The 19,721-nt window shown below is 53.1% G+C and overlaps 2 protein-coding genes across 4 annotated transcripts; both read right to left on the bottom strand.

Annotated features, from left to right (window-relative positions):
- Nucleotides 1-3,262: 3,262 nt before the first annotated feature.
- On the bottom strand, nt 3,263-9,058 carry RPL10A (ribosomal protein L10a). Its single transcript, XM_008522699.2, has 6 exons — nt 5,463-9,058; nt 5,096-5,170; nt 4,926-5,006; nt 4,536-4,684; nt 3,744-3,916; nt 3,263-3,464 (listed from the first exon to the last, which is right to left on the bottom strand). The coding sequence occupies exons 1-6, from the start codon at nt 5,465-5,467 to the stop codon at nt 3,294-3,296; spliced, it is 654 nt and encodes a 217-aa protein (XP_008520921.1). The 5' UTR covers nt 5,468-9,058; the 3' UTR covers nt 3,263-3,293.
- FANCE (FA complementation group E) lies at nt 8,829-19,319 on the bottom strand. Of its 3 annotated transcripts, none has more exons than XM_070584438.1 (10): nt 18,874-19,317; nt 15,849-16,482; nt 15,218-15,262; nt 14,857-14,925; nt 14,420-14,563; nt 13,872-13,995; nt 13,569-13,647; nt 12,127-12,193; nt 10,913-11,038; nt 8,829-9,379 (listed from the first exon to the last, which is right to left on the bottom strand). In XM_070584438.1, exons 1-10 carry the CDS (start codon nt 19,119-19,121, stop codon nt 9,278-9,280), a joined length of 1,638 nt encoding a protein of 545 aa, XP_070440539.1. In that variant the 5' UTR covers nt 19,122-19,317; the 3' UTR covers nt 8,829-9,277. The 3 variants fall into 3 exon arrangements, with proteins under 3 accessions (XP_070440539.1, XP_070440541.1, XP_070440540.1); XM_070584440.1 differs by lacking the exon at nt 18,874-19,317 and adding an exon at nt 17,963-18,856; XM_070584439.1 differs by lacking the exon at nt 10,913-11,038 and having other exon boundaries at nt 18,874-19,319.
- Nucleotides 19,320-19,721: the final 402 nt, after the last annotated feature.

Here is a 19,721-nt window from a genome sequence, read left to right as displayed (position 1 = left end):
AAGGTCCCAAGGTAGAGAAGGAACCAGGATAAGAAGGTGAGTCATCTGAGCCCAAAGCCCAGGGCTCTCCTGGGAGTGGGTCCCCCTGCTCAGGGTTCTGTGGGAAGCTGCAAAGAAGGGCCAAGACAGCTGGGCCCCAAAGAACAGGCCTGTTGTTCTGTCTTTCCTGCCCCTCCCTTTCTCTGTTCCGACGTTCCCAGGGAAGAGGGAGGAGGGCCATGTTCCTGTCAGTTCGATGTTAAGGCCGAGCACTGTCCTGGGGTCTCACGGGGGCTCTTTATTTCCCTGCCGCACAGATACTGGAGCATTCTAACTCAGGTGCACACTAAGCTTTAGACTAATCCTCCTAGAGGCTGGGATTGGATTAAAATAGCTCAACCCTCAGTACGGTCAAATCAGCTGTCCCCACCGTGTTCTCGTTGCCTTCTGTTCTGCAGCCTAGTCCTTCCGTTTCTCTTTATCGTGGCCCTTGGGCCTCTCGAGGGCCGGCACCGTGGCTCTAAGCAGATTCCCCAGAGCCCAGCAGAAAGCAGCGGGTGTTTGTTACTGCAGCTTTGGTTTGTAAGGACTCCTACCCCAATACATCAGGCTCATTGATTCCTAAAGGGGAGTGGGTTCGATTTAAATTCACGTGATTCAAACCAATCTGGGAAAACTCCAGTTGCCAAATATTTCTAAAACATGCCCGTTTATCTTGCCTTAGAGTCTCCAAAACTATTTTTTAAGGATTTTGATCCCTGACTCATTTCAAACGGGAGCGTGGGACTGCTTTGGAGGGCACGCTCTTCTCCCCGTTCCTCAGCACCGTCGAGGAGACGTCCTCAGTCCGACTGAGCCAGACAAGGACCTGTGTACCGGCCTGTGACGCAGGTGTATGTAGCGCTGCGTATTCAGCATGTCGTAACCGCTGTTTCGGTCCGTGGCACTATGGAAACATGTAACACTCTGACGCTGGAACAACTGTCTTAGGGAGGTACTGTCAGCGTCTGCACTTTCAGGTGAGAAAACAAGAGTTTGAGAGAAGTTCATAGACCCACTCGACAGGCTCACATCGCTCCTGAGAGGCGGAGCTGGGATTTTAACGGGGGCCGTGGGAGGGCCTCAGCCCACAGTCACGTGGCTGGTCTTCTTACACCCAACGCACTGTGGAGCATGCATCTGAGGTCATGAGAAATCTCCTCCGAAACCCTTGGCTCCATGATGACTCCGCCGACAGCACCGCTGCCGGTGCAAACAAACGTCTTTCTGGTCTTAGGTTCACGAGGTGGTTTGCTTTTATCTCACGGACCAGATCGTGTGCCTACCAAGGCCCTGAGGTTGGCACCACAGGTGCAGCGGGGCCACGTCGACATCGTTGTGACTTCCGCTGGTTTACGCCTGTGCCTCATGGCTCTCATGCCTGGACTTTCTTAGTTCACTGCCTTGTAAGCAGCTTGGAGACAGAGGCAGGGCATAACATTCTTCTAGTCATCAAAACACCATAAATGTTCTCACTTTAGCTTGTAAGTATTGTGTGTCTCGGGGAATAGGGGAGGCCAGGGGAGAGCGGGCACTGAGAACACACGCATCTATCAATTAAGCTTGCCGGTGTATAGGGGCACAGTTCCTGGTGCCCCAAAATAATTACAATAGTAACATCAAAGGTCACAGATTACCATAACAAATACAGTAATGACAAAGTTTTAAATATTGTGAGAATTGCTAGAATGTGATAGAGACACAGGGTGAGCAAATGCTGTTGGAAAATCTTGCCTGACACAAGATTGCCACGACCTTCAGAGTGCGGAGTGCCATGGATGGAGATGCACTGGCCCTTCTCTCCAATACTGTGGTGACAGCCCAGAGGAAAGAGCGAGCTGGGCCTGACACCTTGAGAACCAGAATTCAGTGCTCATCACAAGATTAGGTCGTAGCTATTTTACCTGCAAGCCAAATTACTAGTAACTTAAAAGCTGAAACGGCAAAAAAACGCTCGAGGTCTTTGATGAAAACCTCGTGCCCTTCTCTATTCAGGTTCAAAAGGACAGATGCGGCTTGTTTGGAGAAGGTGCAGCATTTTTATTTATGCTTTGGATTAGCCTTTCAGCTCTGTTAAAAAGCGGAGGGATGGACTGCTCCCTTTATTGACCAAAGTTAAATGAAGCAGATTCCAGTCAAAGGTTACACAGGTGCCACCTCACCAAAAGCCACCTTTCCAGTACAGGGTGCTGGAGGCCAGAACTCTAACAGCGAAGTTCCTCAGGCCAGGGAGGGGACGGAGCCTGCCTGGCCCCGTAAAGCGCCTGAAAGTTACCACAGCCGATTCCACCCATTCGCTAAACTCGCCTAGAAAACATCGACAGGGGCCATAAATGACTAATGTCTTCTACTTGCATTTCTCCAAACCTCTTAGGTGGTAACCTACGACCCTGAACATAGGGTATTCAATTGGGGGTCAGGCAAGCAAGTACTAGACCCATTTTTCAGGGTTAGTGGCCCACTCTCCTCTGAAGCACCAGGGAAGCCCACCCCAGGCCTGCTGGAACCCAACCTCCATTTGTAACAACTTTCCTCACATCCCTACAGACCAAGACCCCAAATGCATGATTTAGAGGGACTGGAAAACAAAAAACAAAAACCCCAGGTGCCAGCCCTGCGGGTTTAAGTTCTCGTACTCCCCTTCTGTGGCCCAGGGTTTCCTTGGTTCAGATTCTGGGCACAGACATGGCACTGCTCATCAAGCCGCGCTGAAGTGGCGTCCCTTATAGCACAACCAGGACCTACAACTAGAATATACAACTACGTACTACAGGGCTTTGGGGAGAAAGAAAAAAGAAAAACAAAGAACATCAGCAACAGATGTTAGCTCAGGTCATCTTTAAACAAATTTTTCTAAAAACCCCACACAGAAAGCCCACGTTAAGAACCCGACACACAGGGAAGCAACTTGAGGTCGTAACTTAAGTGTGCTGCCAATGGCTGAGTCAATGTCCTCCCCCTCTCCGCTAGTAAGCAACAGGAGTACAGGACAGAGTCCTAGCTCTGATTTGTCCCCTCAGTGATCAAAAAAGCTTCAGTCCAGATTAGCAGCCCCACTGTCATGAGATCTGAATTACACCGCACGGTTTTGAAGGCAGAAAGAATGCCCTTCCTGGTTTGTAGTATGGGTAAAATTACTGATCGCTGAGGTGCCAGAAGCGGCAGGCATCAGCACAGTGCTGTGGTGCAACACCAGGTTACAAAGCACCCCTCCCCTGCCCCCGCCAAGTCCCAGGCAGACAGGTAATGGTGGCACTAGTTTATTAAGCTCAGTTTTAGTACAGGCGCTGGGGCTTGCCCATGGTGCTCTTGATGTATAAAGCCCGGACGTTCTGCCAATTCTTCTTGAGCAATGATACCAGGAAATTGACAGCTAAGTGGATGTTGTACACAAGCTCGTCATCTGTCATCTTCACGTGGCCAACAGCCACGGCCAGACACAGCACCTTTGGGGAGAGGAAGGTCAAATCTGGTTAGAGGCTAAACAGAACAGGGGCAGGAGAATGGGCGCCATCCACAAACACATGGCCCACCCCTCCAGGGACCTAACCAGCGGTGCTTTTGCCCCAAGCCAGAAAGACCAGTGCTATCTGGAAAACCTCAATCCTGCCCAGCATGTGCTCTAAGTATCCAGAGACTCGAAAACCAGGGCTCCCACGGGAAGAATACGGATAAACTTCAGGGCCCCGCCACCACCACAAGCCAGCAACCAGCCAGGCCTCTACCTTCTTCATCTGGAATTTGATCGTGGACTTGACCTCATCAACTTTGGCCACCATGTTCTCATTATGGGTCAGCAAGGAGGGGAACTTGCCAGCCTTATTCAAGCCTGGGCCCAGAATTCGTGGGATCTGCTTGATCAGAGACTCCGAAGCCAAAAAGGCATCGTACTTCTTGGCTGGTAAAGGAAGGAAGCCGTCGGATGCTTTTAGGATCTGAGTCCTGCAGGCAGACCTCCAGGAGGGGCTCTGCGAGCCCGTCACAGACGCGGCCTCTAACCAGCACACTCTACCCCCGCTAGGTACCAGTCTATGTTTAGTTCTCTCCTCGCTCCAGTTCGATCACCTCCATCCTCTGGACTTCTGCAGCAACGTTCACAAAGCCCAGGCTGACCCACACAATTCGCGATAGGAAAGGCACACTCTGGTTAAGCCTGCCTGGGTTCAAGGTCCTCCTTCCTACTTTCTACCTCCATGACAACGTGCATCCTGGTGCTCAGACCACATCAAGAGTAGAAAGAACGGGAGCTGTAGGTGGAATTCCACTCCAGAACCTGGCAGCCCCGAGACCCGTCAATTTAAGAGCTCTCAGCTGTTTAGAAAGAACCACCGCCTGGCCCATCCCTTCTAAAACCCAATCCTCAAAGCAAACTGCGAAGAACCCTTACAAGGCTGAACACCACCAGTCAAATTCACCACCCGCAGCACAGCCTCTCCCCCGTGATTCCGGCCCTTCCGTCACTTTAAAACCCACGTGGCAGAAACGCCCCTTCCTCCCCGCCCCGCGCCGCCGCTCACCCAGCTTCTTGACCAGCTTCTTGTTCTTGTTGAGCTTCTTCAGGGCCTCGATGTCCATGTGGGGGATGTCCACGGCCTTGGCCTCGTCGCAGTGCTGCTGGTCCCCCAGGACACACACGGAGAACTTGGGGCGCGGAGTGGACTTGAGCCTGCGTTTGGGGGACGGAGCCGGGGCCGGTCACGCGCGGCCGGGGCGCGGGCGCAGGCGACGGGGTCTGGGACCGCGGCGGAGCCTTACCCAGCGCGTCCGGTCACCGGCAGCTAGTCTGGCCTCTCAGACCAGCCGGCGGGCTCGGCCAAGGCCTCCCCACGCCTCCCCTCTTGTTTCAAGACCCAGGGTGGGGGTCCGTCCAGCCACGCCCGCGGGGAGCAGGGGGCCGAGGTGCCAACCTGACGGTGCCCGAGAAGCGCTTGTCCTTCTGGGGGTCATAGTTCTTCAGGCTGATCTGCAGCTCCACCGTCTCCAGAAACCTTGGGGACAGGCAGCGTCAGCCGGTCAGCCGGCCGCCCGCCCCCGGCGCGCCCTCCCCGCCGCCCGCCCCGCGGCAGCCCGCGCTCACTTCCGCCGCTTGCGCTGGTTCCCGTGCAGGACTTCCCGCACCGCCTCGTACAGGGTGTCGCGGGAGACTTTGCTGCTGCGGGAGAGAAGCGAGACGAGCGCTCAGGCTTCCAGACACGGGGACATGGCTCCCCACCCCACGCGCCGGGCGATCTGGGCCCAAGAACCAGATGCAACCCCGGGGAAGAGGGACTCCAACGGCGGCCAGGCTCGGCGCGCGAACTTGAACGCCGGCGCCCGGCCAGAAATGCCCCGCAGCGAAGCAAGGGTAAGGACCCCCCACCCGGATTCCGCCCGCAGGGTCTCCGTCCCCAGAGGGGCGCCCAGAAGCCAGGATGACCACGGATAGCATCCTAAGCGCCGCTCACCTCATGATGCCTCACGCCGCAACAACCGGAAAGAGACTATGGGATTTGCGCATGCGCTCAAATAGGGACTTCGTTCTCGCGAGAGATGCCTTCTTCCTGTGGTTTCTCCCCTGAGCTCAGCCGCGTCCCTCAATCCAGGAGAGCGCCGCCATCTCCGGCCGCTGGAGGGCGCTGCTGTGAGCCGCGGCGAATGACCCACGCGAGGACCACTTGAGATGCTACAGTCCAGGCGCCCCGCGGCACCCTGTGAATATCCCCATCTTCACTAGCTGCTGCCAGGCCCTTAGGGAAGAGGCTGGGGCCAGGGGTCGAGCTTCAGTGGTCACACGTACTGGGTACCGCACTCTGATGACAGCTGAGAGCATGCAAATCCCGCAATCTCTGCCCACTTCCTCCTGCGCTCCGCACCTGCTTCAGTTCTCATAAGCAGGCTTTTCTCCTGACCTCTGTCCCTCATAATCTTGTTCTAACCGGGCCTCACAGCTTCCGAGGAAGTTGTGAGAAGAAAAAGGTCTAGAAAGTTTTGTTTCCGGCTCCTCAAAGCTTGCAGTGGGGAAGAGCTGGGAAGGTACTGGAATGAACTTTCACCTGATACTTGATTCAATGACATCTACCTGTTGTGGGGTTTTTTGGCTATTCAAAATGGTTAGCAAGCAGCACAAAAACAGTTCATACAATCTGTTTGTTATCCTCAATGACAACCCTGTTCTGTGTTTCTCTAGATGCTTCAGCCTTTGCATGAAATGTTCTCTTCAGGCAGCTGCAACAACCCCCTGAAGGCATAATTGTTAATCTTTTGGTCCCCACGAGGCAGTTAAAATCCTCCAAAATCCATCCTGGCTCTCACTCTCACCCTAAGGGCCATTCTGAAAGGATGTCGTTTGCCAGATCTCTGCCCTGTTTCTAAGGGAGGGGAATACCCCCCAAATCTTTAGGCAATTCACAGGTATCAAATGTCAGCCGTTTCAATGATGAGAGCCCATTTCTAACATGTTATATAAAGGAATATGTTATATAATAGGAATAATTCCTGAAGGGCTTATAGTAGGTGCTTTGGGAGTGTGACCTTGCTGATTAAATACCAGCTGAGCACTCCTAGAATGTAAATTCTTGTTCACAAACATATTTAGATAAAAAACAAGAATGTAAGCTCCATGAAGGCCAGGGCTTTTTTGTTCACTGCTGTATCTGACCTATAGTAAGTCCTCAAAGATTTGTTGAATGAATAAATATGCTGACTCTGCTGAAGTATTTAAGTTGCAGACATTATAAAAATAAACATATTTTGGCCACAGCATTTTTTCTCTCCCCAAATCCCCCCAGTACATAGTTGTATATTGTAGTTGTGGGTCCTTCCAGTTGTGGCATGTGGGACGCCACCTCAGCATGGCCTGATGAGCGGTGCCATGTCCGTGTCCAGGATCCAACCCGGTGAAACCCTGGGCTGCCGAAGCAGAGCACGCGAGAGAACTCAACCACTCGGCCACTCGGCTGGCCCCCCGCCACAGCATTCTAAATGCAGCTACAGTAAGAAATAGGTTTGAAACATACAGTCCTATTTTAGGGAGTTCAAGAGCTTAAAAGGAAGAGAGGGGAAGCATCTGAGTAAGAGGACATGTACGCCGGCTTTCCAATACTGGCTGTTAGATACTCTCGCTAGGATGGTATTAATTTGGCAACCATAACAGAGGCCCGCGGAATCTAAAAATTACAGCCAATACGTTGTGGGCCTGCATTTTCTGTATAGCTTTTAACTCCTTTTCTCAAAATATTCACCCAGTTTGGGCAACAGTCATGCCAGCAGCAACAAAATTCCATCAGTTTTTAAAGTAAGTGTACTTTGAAAAGAGAGAATTCTAATTTGCAAAATTATGTAAATTAACATAACTTCAAATTATTTTATTTTTATGCTAAAACATGGAAATTATTTTAACATTCTTCCCTTGCTTTTAAGTAACTTATTTTTAAATATTTCACCTTATTATTTCACCATATTATTTGCATCATACTAAACCCTGGACAACCCTTAAAATGTTAAAGTAAGACATTACCGTATTTCTTAATGCATACACTAAACTTTTATGTATAAGTACTTTTATGTTCAGCCCCTGTAAAGCCATTAAATGTTTGGAAAAAGTTTTCAAACATGAATCACAGTCTAGTTTTTTTTATTGGCACCTGAGCTAACGTCTGTTGCCAATGTTCTTTTTTTCCTCGCCAAAGCCCCCCAGTACATAGTTGTATATTCTAGTTGTGGGTCCTTCTAGTTCTGCTATGTGAGACGCCGCCTCAGCACGGCTTGATGAGCAGTGCCAGGTCCGCACCCAGGATCCAAACCGGTGAAACCCTGGGCCGCTGAAGGGGAGCACATGGACTTATCCACTCGGTCACAGGGCCAGCCCCTCAGAGAGTCTAGTTTTAAGAACTTAGCTATGAATGGTGAGATCATCACGCATTTAATATAGTCCCCCAAATGAATGACAGAATGTGTAAAATAAAAAGAAGCTTCCTGAGATTTTGAAATTCTTCTGTCTTCTTTGTTCAAGAAACTTGTAGTCATTTTCAGAATCCACTCCAGAGCCAACGTCTTAATTTAGGTATCAGGCAAACCAATCAGGGCAAAAGATACACAAAGAAAACCACCGCCAGATCCAAGAGAATGAACAGCCAGAGATCCGACCAAGTAGGAGAGTTTTGGAAACCAGTCAGCCCCACCCTGAGACCATACTTTGTGGCTGTGCTGCTGCCTCCCAGCTTCTCCAAGCCTCGCCTGCTCCCAGGGACCGTCTCCACCATCTCCTGCTGCCACGTCCACCTCCATCTTGCACCAGTCGCCGCACCACAATCTGAACAGCTGCAAAACCCTCAGTTCCTGTTAAGTGTTTCCTAGGAGCGAGGCACCTGGGTAAGTGCCAAGGGAATGTAAAGATGTAAAACAGACATGCCCGCAGTATCACACATCCTTTCTACCCTTTGCTCTGTCTAACAGGCCCATCCTCCTCTCTGCCCACACTAACCCCAGGAGAGCCTCTGATCCCTCCTCAAACGTCATCTGCCCCAAAGCCTTCCCCTACTCCAGACTGAGTCCCTCCCACTTTCAACACCCATCCCCAGGGGTCGGTGCACGCCTCGCCTACCCAACAGACAGCTCTGATAGGTCTCAGCTGAGTGGTATCACACAGCATCTGGCCCACAGAAGGTGAAAGAATGAGCTTCAGAACTCTACCAACTTCCCCTCACAGAACACTTCACCAGGAAAAAGATGCCCCTCGTCACTGAGCAGGGTGGGGCGAGGAGGGGTGGTGGTGGTGCGTGTTGCTTTTCAACAAATACCCAGAGTTAATAGAAGACAGGCACTGCTTCTAATAAGACTACTGAACTTCCTGATTTTTATTAAATACTACTGATAAACTACTATTCAAGTCCGAAACAAGAATAGAGGATCATAACATACACTTGAGCACACGGGTCCCCCAGGGCTCCTGGAGCATCACTCGTCCACTCTGGGTTTGCTTTGACCCTACTGAGGCCTATGGGAAAGTTTCTGCCCCTGCAGCCTGAGGTAGAAGTGACAAGGAGTGAGCCCAGCGTCAGCAGCCCCTGGCCTCATCCAGCCCCCTTAGCCCAGGACCCTCCCTGCTGGCTGGGAGGCCAACATGGCCTGTCTGCAGCCTGGCGCAGGGAGGCCGTGGATCCCTGGGATGGCAGGCTCAGCCTTTACCCCCAGGCCAGGGGTCAAGGGGAGGTGCTGAGGGCAGAAGCGTCCTTCAGAAAACTGGTGAGGAAGCTCCAGGAGGCAGTCCCTTGGTGGATGGTCAGGGGGCCAGGTGTCTGAGGGCAGCCTGCAGGGACTTCCTCAGGAAAGTGGCGTTGAGCTCGAGGGCTGCAGCCAGGCCCAGCCTCTGGGTTTCAGTGATCTGGGGAGAAGGAAGAATCACGTCAGGCCTCCAGCAGCGAATCCCTCCCCTCTCCCCTCTGCCCCTGGGCTCTGTTTAGGGAGGAGAGAGGAATCCAGGACACAAGGGCGATGGAAGGAGATGACTCCCTGAGCGGTCGAACCTCACTATTTCACCGTGGTTAAGCAAGGTCTTTGGAGTCAAGCGGACCCGGGGTCAGATACTAACTGCACAACTTCCTAAGTCAGCCAGGCTAATCACAGGTGACAGTTACTGGGGGCTTACTATGTGGCAGCACTTCATACGTATGACTCCATATAATCCTCATTACCTTCCCATTTTACAGACGAGGAAACTGAGGTTCAGAGACACTCCACTGCAGCTGCCACCTTCCTTCTGGGCCACACTTCTTCCCTGACTTGTTGCTACACCTCCTGAAAAGTCTCTGCCCTGTACCTTCACTCTCCAAGCCCCACTCCTTATAGAGGCCAGAAGCTTCTTTATAAAATGCAAATCTGACCAAGTCACTCCAGGTGAAGGCCCTGGGATGCCTCACATCGGAGGTCCTTCTTCCAGGTTCTACAGAGGGTCTCCAGAGGATCCAGGAGCCTCCCGAAATTGGGCATAAGATGTGTGTTCACCTTTTCATTTTCCTGGGAAGAGCTATAACTTTCATCAAATCATCAAATGGGCCTGTGACTGCCAAGAAAAGGGTAAAGAGCCAACAGCCAAGAACACCTGGCCTTCAAGATAAAGTCCAAGGTCCTCACCATAAACCACAGGGCCCTCCGTAAGATGCTCCCATGGCCTAGCAATGTGACCTCGAGCAAGTTACTTTAATCTCTCTGAGTCTTAATTTCCTCACCTATGAAATGGAGCTAATAACGGTATCTTCTCATAGGGCTAACACGTGGAATAAACTAGTGAGTTAACATATGTAAAGGGCTCAGAACGGTGCCTGAGATGCAGGGGCCGTGTATTTTAAGCCTAACCTCATCCCCTACCACCACCCACTCGCATGTTGTGAGGCCCCAGCTACGAGGAACTACCCAGACCCCCTCAGAGGTTCGCTGCTTACACTGTTTCCTTTGCCTGTGATGCCCTTCCCTCTGTGTCGCCCCCTGACTAGCACTCACCCTTTAAGAGCCAGGAAGCCTGTCCCAATTCCCAACAACAAACAAGGTTTAGTCGGCCCTCTTCCTCTGCTGCCAAATGCCCTGTGCACGTTTCTCACCTGTCTCCTGCCGGATGTTACAATGATCTGCTTGTCATCTCTCTCCCCTCTCGCTAGCCTGGCAGTGGGGGAGAGAGTCAACTCAAGGACAGAGACTACACTATGGTCACCGTTGATTCTCCAGGCCCCATACAGCATCCGGCCCACAGTGGTGCTGGCTGGCTGGCTGAATTCCTAAGCAGTCTCATTCCCCAGTCCTGGGCTTGACCTTGGGGTTTCTCTGCCTAACACTCAGGCTTTCCTCCCTGGCAAACATCTGCACACCCTCGTGGCGGGCTCAGAGCAGCAGGACCAGCCCTCGCGGCCCTATCAACACTCACGTTGGCCTGATACTTGGTCAATACTGTCAGCACGAGCTTGGCATAGGCCAGGGATGTGGTGGCCGCTGGCCCCTCTTTACAGAGGTTCTCCATCAACACATTGAACTTCTCCGGGGTCATCTCCACCTGCACACATTGGGAGATGAGACAGCAGCATGGGACAGGACCCTGGATTCAATCCCCAATTCCACCACTGCCTAACTAGGTGACCTTGGGGAGGTCACTTAACCAAAGCAAGCCTCAGTTTCCACATCTGTAAAATGGGGCTCACAATATGTAACTCTGAAGACTGTGAAAAGGATTAAATGCAATAACGCTCATAAAGCCTGGCACAAAGGTCTCAGAAAATGGTGGTTATTGTTGCAAAGGCACGGACAAGGACCAAGGGGAGGCCAAGGATCCCCAGCCTGGCTTAGTGGTGAAAGACATAAAGGAGTGACGGGTCCCAAGGGGTATTGCCAGCAGAATAGCTCTTCACAATCATAATTTAATAAGCACTTATTACGCATCAGGTGCCGTTCTGAGCACTTTATGCCAATTATCCCACTTAAACCTCACCCCGGTCTTATGCGGGAGGTGCTATCATTGCTCCCCTTTTCTAGATGAGGAAACTGAGGCATAAAGAGGTTAGGTCAACTACCTAAGTTATAAACAAATGAGGCAGAATTTTAGGTACTGATACAGAAAAGCTGCCAAAATATAGTGTTAAGTGAAAAGAGCAAAGGACAGAGCACTGAGCTTGGTGTGTTGCCATCTATGTAAAAAGCCAGGGAAAACTAAGTTTAAACACGTGTCCTTGTACATATAAAGCATCTCTGGGAGAGTCCCCTGAAACTAGTAACACTGACTAGTCCCAAGGAGGGAATCTGCAAGGCTGGGGAGTATTTCTCACTATATCCTTTTGAGCTTTCAAAATGGTGAACATAATGAATCTATTACCTATTCAAAACTTAAATTAAACTCACACACAAACATCAGAAAGCCCTCCCGAAGGCCACACAAGCAGTAAGAGGTGGGGCTGGGATCTAGCATGCAGGCGGCCCCTGCTCCCAGCCTTTCAAGCCCCAGGACTCTCCCCTTCACAGGGCACCTGCTACAGGGCAGCTCTCCTGCCTTCTCCTCCATCTCCAAGGGGACCGGAAACCCAGGAGCGCCACGCCCATGCAAACACTGCAGCACTTCCTTGTCCATCTTCCCCAAGGCAGCCTGCTCACCTGCCGCTCCAGGAGCGACTGCAACACCAAGGACGTGTGCTCCTTCCAGGGCAGCTCCAGGATCTGTCTGCAAAGCACAGGCCCCGGTGAGGAAAGCCAGGTCTCCCAGCCAAGCCTGGGTAGCTACTGCTCCCACCCTTGCTAGGCAGTGCAAGGCCCTGGGGACAGCCAAGATCCCCAGCCAACAGAGGAGGCAGTCAGAGCCCCTCTGATGCTGGTGGCTGCCCAGAAGCCACTGCTGCAGAGCCCATGCTCAGTGCTGGGAAGGCCACAACCCGAGACCCCCGGGAGCTGACAATGAAGGATTTGGCAGTGAGATATACAAAGACCCCCTGAAAAATAACGAGGAGTGGAGAGTGCATGCTGAGTACGAAAGTGAGGGTGACCCAGGGAAGAGGAGGATGATGGAGTGAGGTGACACACATGAGGCTTCCCGGAGGAGGCAAGCCTTCCTTGCAGAGCCCACCGCAGTGAGGTCCACCCCAGCTGCGCTTGCCCTTCTACTGGGCAGCCCTCAGACTGTTTGGAAAGGCAGCATGTCACATGGCAACGGTGTGGCTTCTTGGGTGCGCAGATTTGGGTTGGATCCCAGGCTTTCTCATTGTCTGGCAATGTGACCTTTAGCCACATCCCTTAACCTCTCTGAGCTTCAGTTTTTCCATCTCTAAGGTGCCAGTAGCCCCTATCTCAGGGTTGCATGAAGACTGAGATAACGAATCTAAAGCACAGAGAAAGTGCTCTGTAAGTGGCGGCTGATACTATTTTTGAGACTGTCCTCTTCTCATTTATTCTTAGCACTTTACGTTTCATGTCAGTGTCCAATGGGGTCTTACCTACTTATTGTTTCTACATGTCTGTATCTTGATTCCCCAATTTTAATACCCAAATTTAACACCAATTTAATAATAATTTTTGAACACATACTAGGTGCCAGATATGTGCTGAGCATTATCACATTTAATATCTAGAAAAATTCTAGAGTGAATTATTATCCCCACTTTCCATATGAGGAAAAGGAGACTCAGAGAGACGGAATAATCTGTTTGAACTTACACATTTAAATAAAAGGCAAGGTTGAGATTTGAAACCATGTCTGTCTGACTCCAGAGCCAGTGGTCCCGACCTCTGTGCCATGTGCCAACTACGCTGTGAACTACTCAAGAGCAGGGAGCACCAGCCCCCTCTCTGCATTCCCCAAGGCACCTGGCGCTGACGACTGAAACCATGGGCTTGGAAAGGTGCAGAGGCCGGCAACTTGCACAGGCCCACAGATGGGAGGTGCAGGCCAGGGTCAGGCAACAGTGAGAGAGGCGTCTGCTGTGCCACTGCCTGTCTTTTGGGGCAAGTCCTGGTGCCCAGGCGGCTCCCACTCCAGAATGCCAGGAGCAGATGTGGCCAGGGGAAGGAGGTGGGAGGGGGTGGCATGGAGACCGTACACTCACCCCAGCATTAGAACCTGCACATCTGGCTCCAGGGCCTCATCCTTCATAAGGCAACACAGTAACTCTATTTGAGCTGGACCTGGGTAGGGGACAGCAGAGAGGAGAAGTCTAGGGGAAAATGGCAGGAGAGGATGGGACTAGTGGGGAACAGAATGCCTGGCTCATTATAGGGGGCATTGTCAGGGAAGCAACAGGTGTCTTTACTCATTGGGCACCCAAATCCTGCCAGGGCCACCCTGGGGTGAAGCGTACTGGGAAAAGAGCAGGCAGAACTACCAGGCCTGGGGCTGGTCCCAGAATTACCTGTTTCCGGGGCCTGGAGCACGGGGCCAACGAGGGCTCTGCAGACAGGGTAGGTATACTTGGCACAGAAGGAGGTCAGGGCAGTCGTGAGCAGGCGGGAGGCTGAGGAAGTCAGGGAGAGAACCTACAGCCAATGGGGAGGAAGAAATTAATTCATTCACTTCTTCTTACCTTCAATAAATGTTTATCAGACACATTCTGTATTTCAGATGGTGATAAATGTTCAGAGAAAAAAAAAGTTCTTTTATCTCGGACTCAGATGGACCCACCCAGTGGAAAAGACACACAGCTCCCTGCCCCAGCTCCCAAATCCCTGATCCCGAGTCCCAGATCCCTTCAGCTTATGGAAGGGTCTGAGGCCCAAGAAGGAGCAGTTATGTACCATGTGGGTAGATGGCCTGGGGGACCATGCCCTCCCCTTGCCCCAGGCGGCCCGGAGAGGCCAGATGCCCACGAGGCTGGAACCTCCTCTCCAAGTATCACCCTTCTGAGGGCTCAGACTCTCCCCCATTGACCCTGGCGCTCTGAGTGCATCCCAGTGCACCTACTCGCCCAAGAAAGAGGTTCCTGGTCAGCACAGTAGCATTGCTGAGGCTAAGATCTGGTGACAGGGACAGCAGCCAGGTGCAGAGCTGCAGGAGACCTGTGTCCGAGAGCTGGGGGAGCTGCAGCTGGGCACAGAGCAGGTCCATCTGCCAGGGAGGAAGACGGGCACAGGGACACTCATCTGTCTCTGCTGGGCTGTCTCAAGCCAACTAGGCAGCAGGAGGGGGAGGGCAAGGACACTAGGGTAAGGTGAGGCTGGGAGAGACAACCTACGGGGAGGAACCAAGGACTAACGCACCCCTGCCTCTGAGACTAGAACACCCAACAAAAGCCCCTCCCAAATTCCCACATGAGACAGGGAAACAGGAAACATCAGTGGAAAAGGCTGGGAAGAGATGCATCCTGTATCCTCAGGGCCGGGCAGTTTTTCTGGACTCACCTGGCCAGGACTGCATTCGTGAAGAAGCTGCAGCTCGACCGGGGGGGTGCCCTCCAACCCCTCCAACCCCTGGGAAGGCAAATCCCACGTTAGGGCTGGGAGAGCCATGGGGACAAGTCATTGCGGCCACCCCTTCAAAATGGCAGAGAGGGTGGCTGAGGACCTGGGAGGTGCTACCAGAGAGGCACTTGTCTGGGGTAGATGACCTATCTGTACCCCGGCAGTGACTGTCCTCAGACCTTCACTCCAATCCCCCCTCCCAAACCGCCTGTGCCTCACGCCACTGGGGCTCCCTGGGCACGGCTGAGGTCCAGGCAGAAGGCGGAAGAAGGGCTCCAGGGAACAGGGCAGCGCCAGTCACCTCCCCGAAGGTCTTGAGCAGATGCTGCAGCCTGGGAACCTGGTCCTGCAGAGGAGAGCCCAGTCACTGCCAAGTCCCTCCCAGGGCAGCGTGGCCCCAAACTCAGCCCCGGCTCCCTCTCCTGAGAAGGCCCGAGGTCAGCGGGAGCTGGGGGGCAAAGATGATTCAAGAGAGCCAAGAACACAAAGCCTAAACCTTGAAAGGTGCTTAAGAACTCAAACTAGACAATGCCATGTAAATCCAGCTGCCTCAACTTGCCTTCTCTGCATCCACCCGAACAGGGATAGACCCAGGCTTTGGGCTGGGAGGGCCGGCTGAACGCTGGCACGATTTGCCCCACTCCAATAGGATGGGGTGGCAGGGGTGGTTCCGGAGCCTCTCCTCTTCCTGGCACCCTTTAACCTCCCAGTATAGATTGCCAGGCCAAGGGTTTCCCACATCGATAACTCATTTCCCCACCCCCTCCTCAGAGTGGGGGGCAGACTACATTCCCTCAACCTCACCCTCCTTCCCCTTGCTCCATGGACTACAGTCGTTCCAACTGGGAAATAGGGTCCCAGATGGCTTTTGCCCTGGATAAACACCCCCCTCCTGAAGGATGGCTCTAAACCCAGCCTCTTCTCCCTAGTACCTGGATAGCTCTGGGCAACTCCAAACTCTCAGCCAGGCCCTTAGCATCCTCCAGACTCTGACCAGCCTCATTGGGCTCAGCCCCTGCGACAGGCTGGTCCTCAATGGGTGATGTGCCTTCTCCAGCTGCCAGGAATTCCAAAGCTTCATGTTCAGGTCTCTCCTCCTCCTGGCTTTCTTCTTCTTCCCCGTCTTCCCTGTCCAAACGCCGGAACCTCTTGGGGGCCCTCTCTCCCTCAGGACTGGCAGGTTCCTCCTCTGGCTCCTTTCTGCGTTTCCCGGGCTGCTGGGAGCCCTTGTCCTCCTCCTCCTTTTCTTCCTCTTCAGGGTCTGGAACCTGGGACAACTTCAACCTCCTGCCCCCCTGGCCCAGCCGCCGACACAGGCCTCGGAGCTGTCTCTGGCACCTTGTGGACAGTGGGGACGCTCCCTCCGTGGAGACTCCACCACGCAGATCCCTTCGCAGCAATTCCGCCAGGGCCCGGAGCCAGACGTCAGGGTCAGGGCTCGAGTCCTGCTGTGCAATCTGCAGCACAGGGAGGAGCCTGCTTTCAGGCAGCACCGGCCGAACAGCCGTCAGCAAGGACATCAGGTTTCTCCGGCATAACGGGGGCAATCGCAGCAGCAGCGGTTTCCTGGGTAACAGAGGGAGGGCAAGCAGGTAAGAGCATCTTGCTGAAAGGAGCACAGGGCAGAATGGGGAGAGCTAGAGGCTAGAAGCCAATGGACAGACAGGGGGCTGGGAGGCAGCACCTGCGAGTCAGTGTGAATGAAGAGCATGAGAGGCATTCAACAAGTGCACACTGAACATCTCTTCTACGCTAGGCCCTGCTCTTTGACATCTCCGATTTCAGCTCAAAAAGTCATGTTGGAACCTACTCTATAATACATCCATCGTTGTTTTATGTAAAAAAGAAAAAAAGTCCTTTCCCAAACCTTACGTAAAAATAATACTCCAGGATGCTGTGCAATGCTTAGTCTGTGGCCCTGTGCTCCCCTTGGCAACCCCTGGAACACACAGTGTTTCATCTGTCCAGCTGAGTTCCTGAGGCAGAGGCAGTGTCTGCTTCCTCTGTGTCCCAGCACCCAGCACCCAGCACCCAGCACAGCACCAGTCCATAGCAAGCACATGGTGCACATTTATTGAAAGAATTAACTAACTGAAAATAAGTGTCCAGAGATCAGCAAGGGCTGCTGTGGACAGAGCAATGTAGCCGTCTGAAATGTTGCAAAGGCACAAATCCAGATGCTGTGCGACCTGAGGCTTGGTGGCGTGGCAAGCACGTCATGGGTGCCCTGGCCCACCACTCATCACACCTCTGCTCCTCTCTATACACAAATTTGCAGGGCTGGTCATCATCGCACACAGAGGCACTTGGGATGTGTGGGAGAAAAAATGTGACTTTTATTTCCTTGTGGAAAACAAACACTAAGTGAGAGAGAAAACTAGAGTAAAAGTCAAACAGACGGTCAGTTTGCAGCGGAGGATATTTGGGAGTAGAGAGGTCAGGAAGACCCTACTCCAAGGGTTTTGAACTCTTTTTTTGTGCACGGATCCCCATATCAGAATAAGTGTTAAATGCATAAAATAAAATACATAGGGTTACAAAAGAAGCCAATTATACTGAAGTACTGTTCTATCCCGGGACCTTAGATTAACTCTCCCTCCCCTTACTCTGTCCAGAAAAAGCCAGACAGCTGGACAAGCATTTCTATAGCCTCCAGTGTGGGGTTTCAGAAAGTTTTCCTGACCCTTCTCTTGAAAGAAATTCAAAGTGGAGTGTGGGAAGAAAATATCAGAACTTCTACTTCTTCTTATCTAACATATAAGAAATTAAGTATTACAAATATTTAACATATGGATTGGCCCTCCCTATCCCAGTGCCCAGTCTCATTCTGAGGGACGGGGATCCTAGAAGAGCAGAGGGACTGCACTTCAATTCCCTAGAGGCTGAAGGCAGCATCTCGCTCACTTTTTTTTTACTTTCTGTATATTCCAGTTAATTATGATAGTTAAGTGGATTTATGGATACTCTATTATCTTTTTTTTAATAAACAGAACACTCACAAAATGGACACAAGGCTTATAAGGATGCCTGAAAAGAAACTGCATACCCATGACGGAAGCACACCAAATAACAAGAAAATGGCAGGGCTGACACTTCTGCTCCTAGTAGGAATTCTCTGTCAGCCACATAAAGAGGCAAAAAAAAAAAAAAGAGTTCAGTCACCCAAAAGACTAGAAATTACCAAGAACACCATTCTTTAAGATCGGCACCAGAGCTAACGACTGTTGCAAATCTTTTTCTTTTTCCTGCTTTTTCTCCCCAAAGCCCCCCAGTACATGGTTGTGTACTTTTAGTTGTGGCATGTGGGACGCCACCTCAGCATGGCTTCACCTCAGCATGGCTTGATGAGCTGTGCCATGTCCGCGCCCAGGATCCGAACCAGCGAAACCCTGGGTCGTCTGTAGCGGAGCGCGCGAACTTAACCACTGGGCCACGGGGCCGGTCCCAAAAACACCATTCTGAAAGAAGTGATCTTGCCCTAAAATTCGTATGATGCTTTAAAAAAACTGATAAGGCCACCACGATCAGACGATTATTTATCGCGTTTTAAATTTCTATTTTTGTACACTTTGTAACGTATTTCAGCACGCGTACGCTTATACGTAAGTATACTGATACTGGAGGCAGGAGTTCTATTTCTTCTAGAGATGGAAGCACACGATCAAAATCGACTTGCGTCCTCTGACTTCTAATTACTCACTTACACCCCGCTGAAGGCGTGCGCCCCCCGTCGGGGGATGGCACTGGGCGGCACACAGCAGGTGCTCAGTGAAGGCCTGCTGGACGCCCCTCCTCAGGGGTGTGCGCCCGAGACTCCCTCGCCGGGAGGAGTTAATCAACCTCGCAGGCCTGGGTCTCCGCATCTAGAAACGGGGGTGGCGCCAGCCCCCGCCGGCCGCGAGCATGGAGGATGCAGGGCGGCGCCCCGCGCCACGCCCGCCGCGACCGACGACTTACAGCTGCAGGCGACAGTCCGGGCCCTCGACGACGGGCTCCTCCCGGCACAGCGCCTCGAGGACGCGGCCCCAGTCGAAGGGCTCCCGCGCCCGGCCGCCCAGCGTCCGCAGCACACCCAGGCCGCGCCGCGCGCCGTCAGGCCCCGCTTGCAGCGCCTGCAGCAGGAAGCGCACCGGGGCCTCCAGGTGCGCCCAGGGCGCCGCCTCCGCGCCCTCCGCCGCAGCGCCCGCCGTCTCCGGGGCTGCCATGCCGGGGGTTCCGGGGCCCGCGCCGCCCCGCGCTCTGATTTCAGGTCTCAGCTCTGAGGCCTGGAGAAACGCGGGAGAACTCCAAGGCCGGCCCCGGTGCGGCACTGGGCCCAGTCCCGCGGCCGCCACATTCCCTCCTGGCGCCCGGAACTCCGGGAGCCCGTGAGGTTCGCGCGCGCTCGGACAGGAAGAAAGGGGGCGTGGCGGCCGGGGGCGGGGCCGGACTCGAGGCGGGGCGCGAGGGCGGCTGGAAGGGGCGTGGCCAGGGATGGTTCCCGCCAGAGGGTGGGAGGAACGGAGTAGGGGGCGGGGCGAGGGCCCTGAGTGTCTCTGTGGACGGGGCGGGGCCAGATTAGGGGCGGGGGCACAACGGAGGAGTGAGTTTGTGGGCGTGGTCGTGCTCCAGATAGCGCGTGGGCAGGGCTTGATGGAGGGGCGCATCCTGGGCTGTGGACCCGAACCTTCTTCCCTCCTGCTCTGCTCCCTGAAGTGGGGACCTAGGGATGCAGAATGAGTGTCAGCGATCCTGTTATACTTCGGGATCCAAGCATCATTTAATTTTAGCTGACACCCATGTTTCGTGTAGATCACGGGCCATGC

Source organism: Equus przewalskii, chromosome 19 (assembly GCF_037783145.1).
Source record: "Equus przewalskii isolate Varuska chromosome 19, EquPr2, whole genome shotgun sequence".
Lineage (NCBI taxonomy): Eukaryota > Metazoa > Chordata > Mammalia > Perissodactyla > Equidae > Equus > Equus przewalskii.
The sequence above is the reverse complement of the archived record's forward strand: the minus strand, read 5'-3'. Positions and strand labels throughout refer to the sequence as shown.

What these genes read in the sequence shown, in the direction of transcription:
- FANCE (XM_070584438.1), bottom strand. Translation starts at nt 19,121, where the DNA reads ATGGCAGCCCCGGAGACGGCGGGCGCTGCGGCGGAGGGCGCGGAGGCG. An exon ending in GTGCAGGTTCTAATGCTGGG is followed by an intron (nt 12,194 to 13,568) that starts GTGAGTGTACGG and finishes TGTGCTTTGCAG; the next exon opens with ACAGATCCTGGAGCTGCCCT. An exon ending in AGTCGCTCCTGGAGCGGCAG is followed by an intron (nt 11,039 to 12,126) that starts GTGAGCAGGCTG and finishes CAATGTGTGCAG; the next exon opens with GTGGAGATGACCCCGGAGAA.
- RPL10A (XM_008522699.2), bottom strand. An exon ending in CGCTTCTCGGGCACCGTCAG is followed by an intron (nt 4,685 to 4,925) that starts GTTGGCACCTCG and finishes CCCCAAACGCAG; the next exon opens with GCTCAAGTCCACTCCGCGCC. An exon ending in GAAGCTGGTCAAGAAGCTGG is followed by an intron (nt 3,917 to 4,535) that starts GTGAGCGGCGGC and finishes TTCCTTTACCAG; the next exon opens with CCAAGAAGTACGATGCCTTT.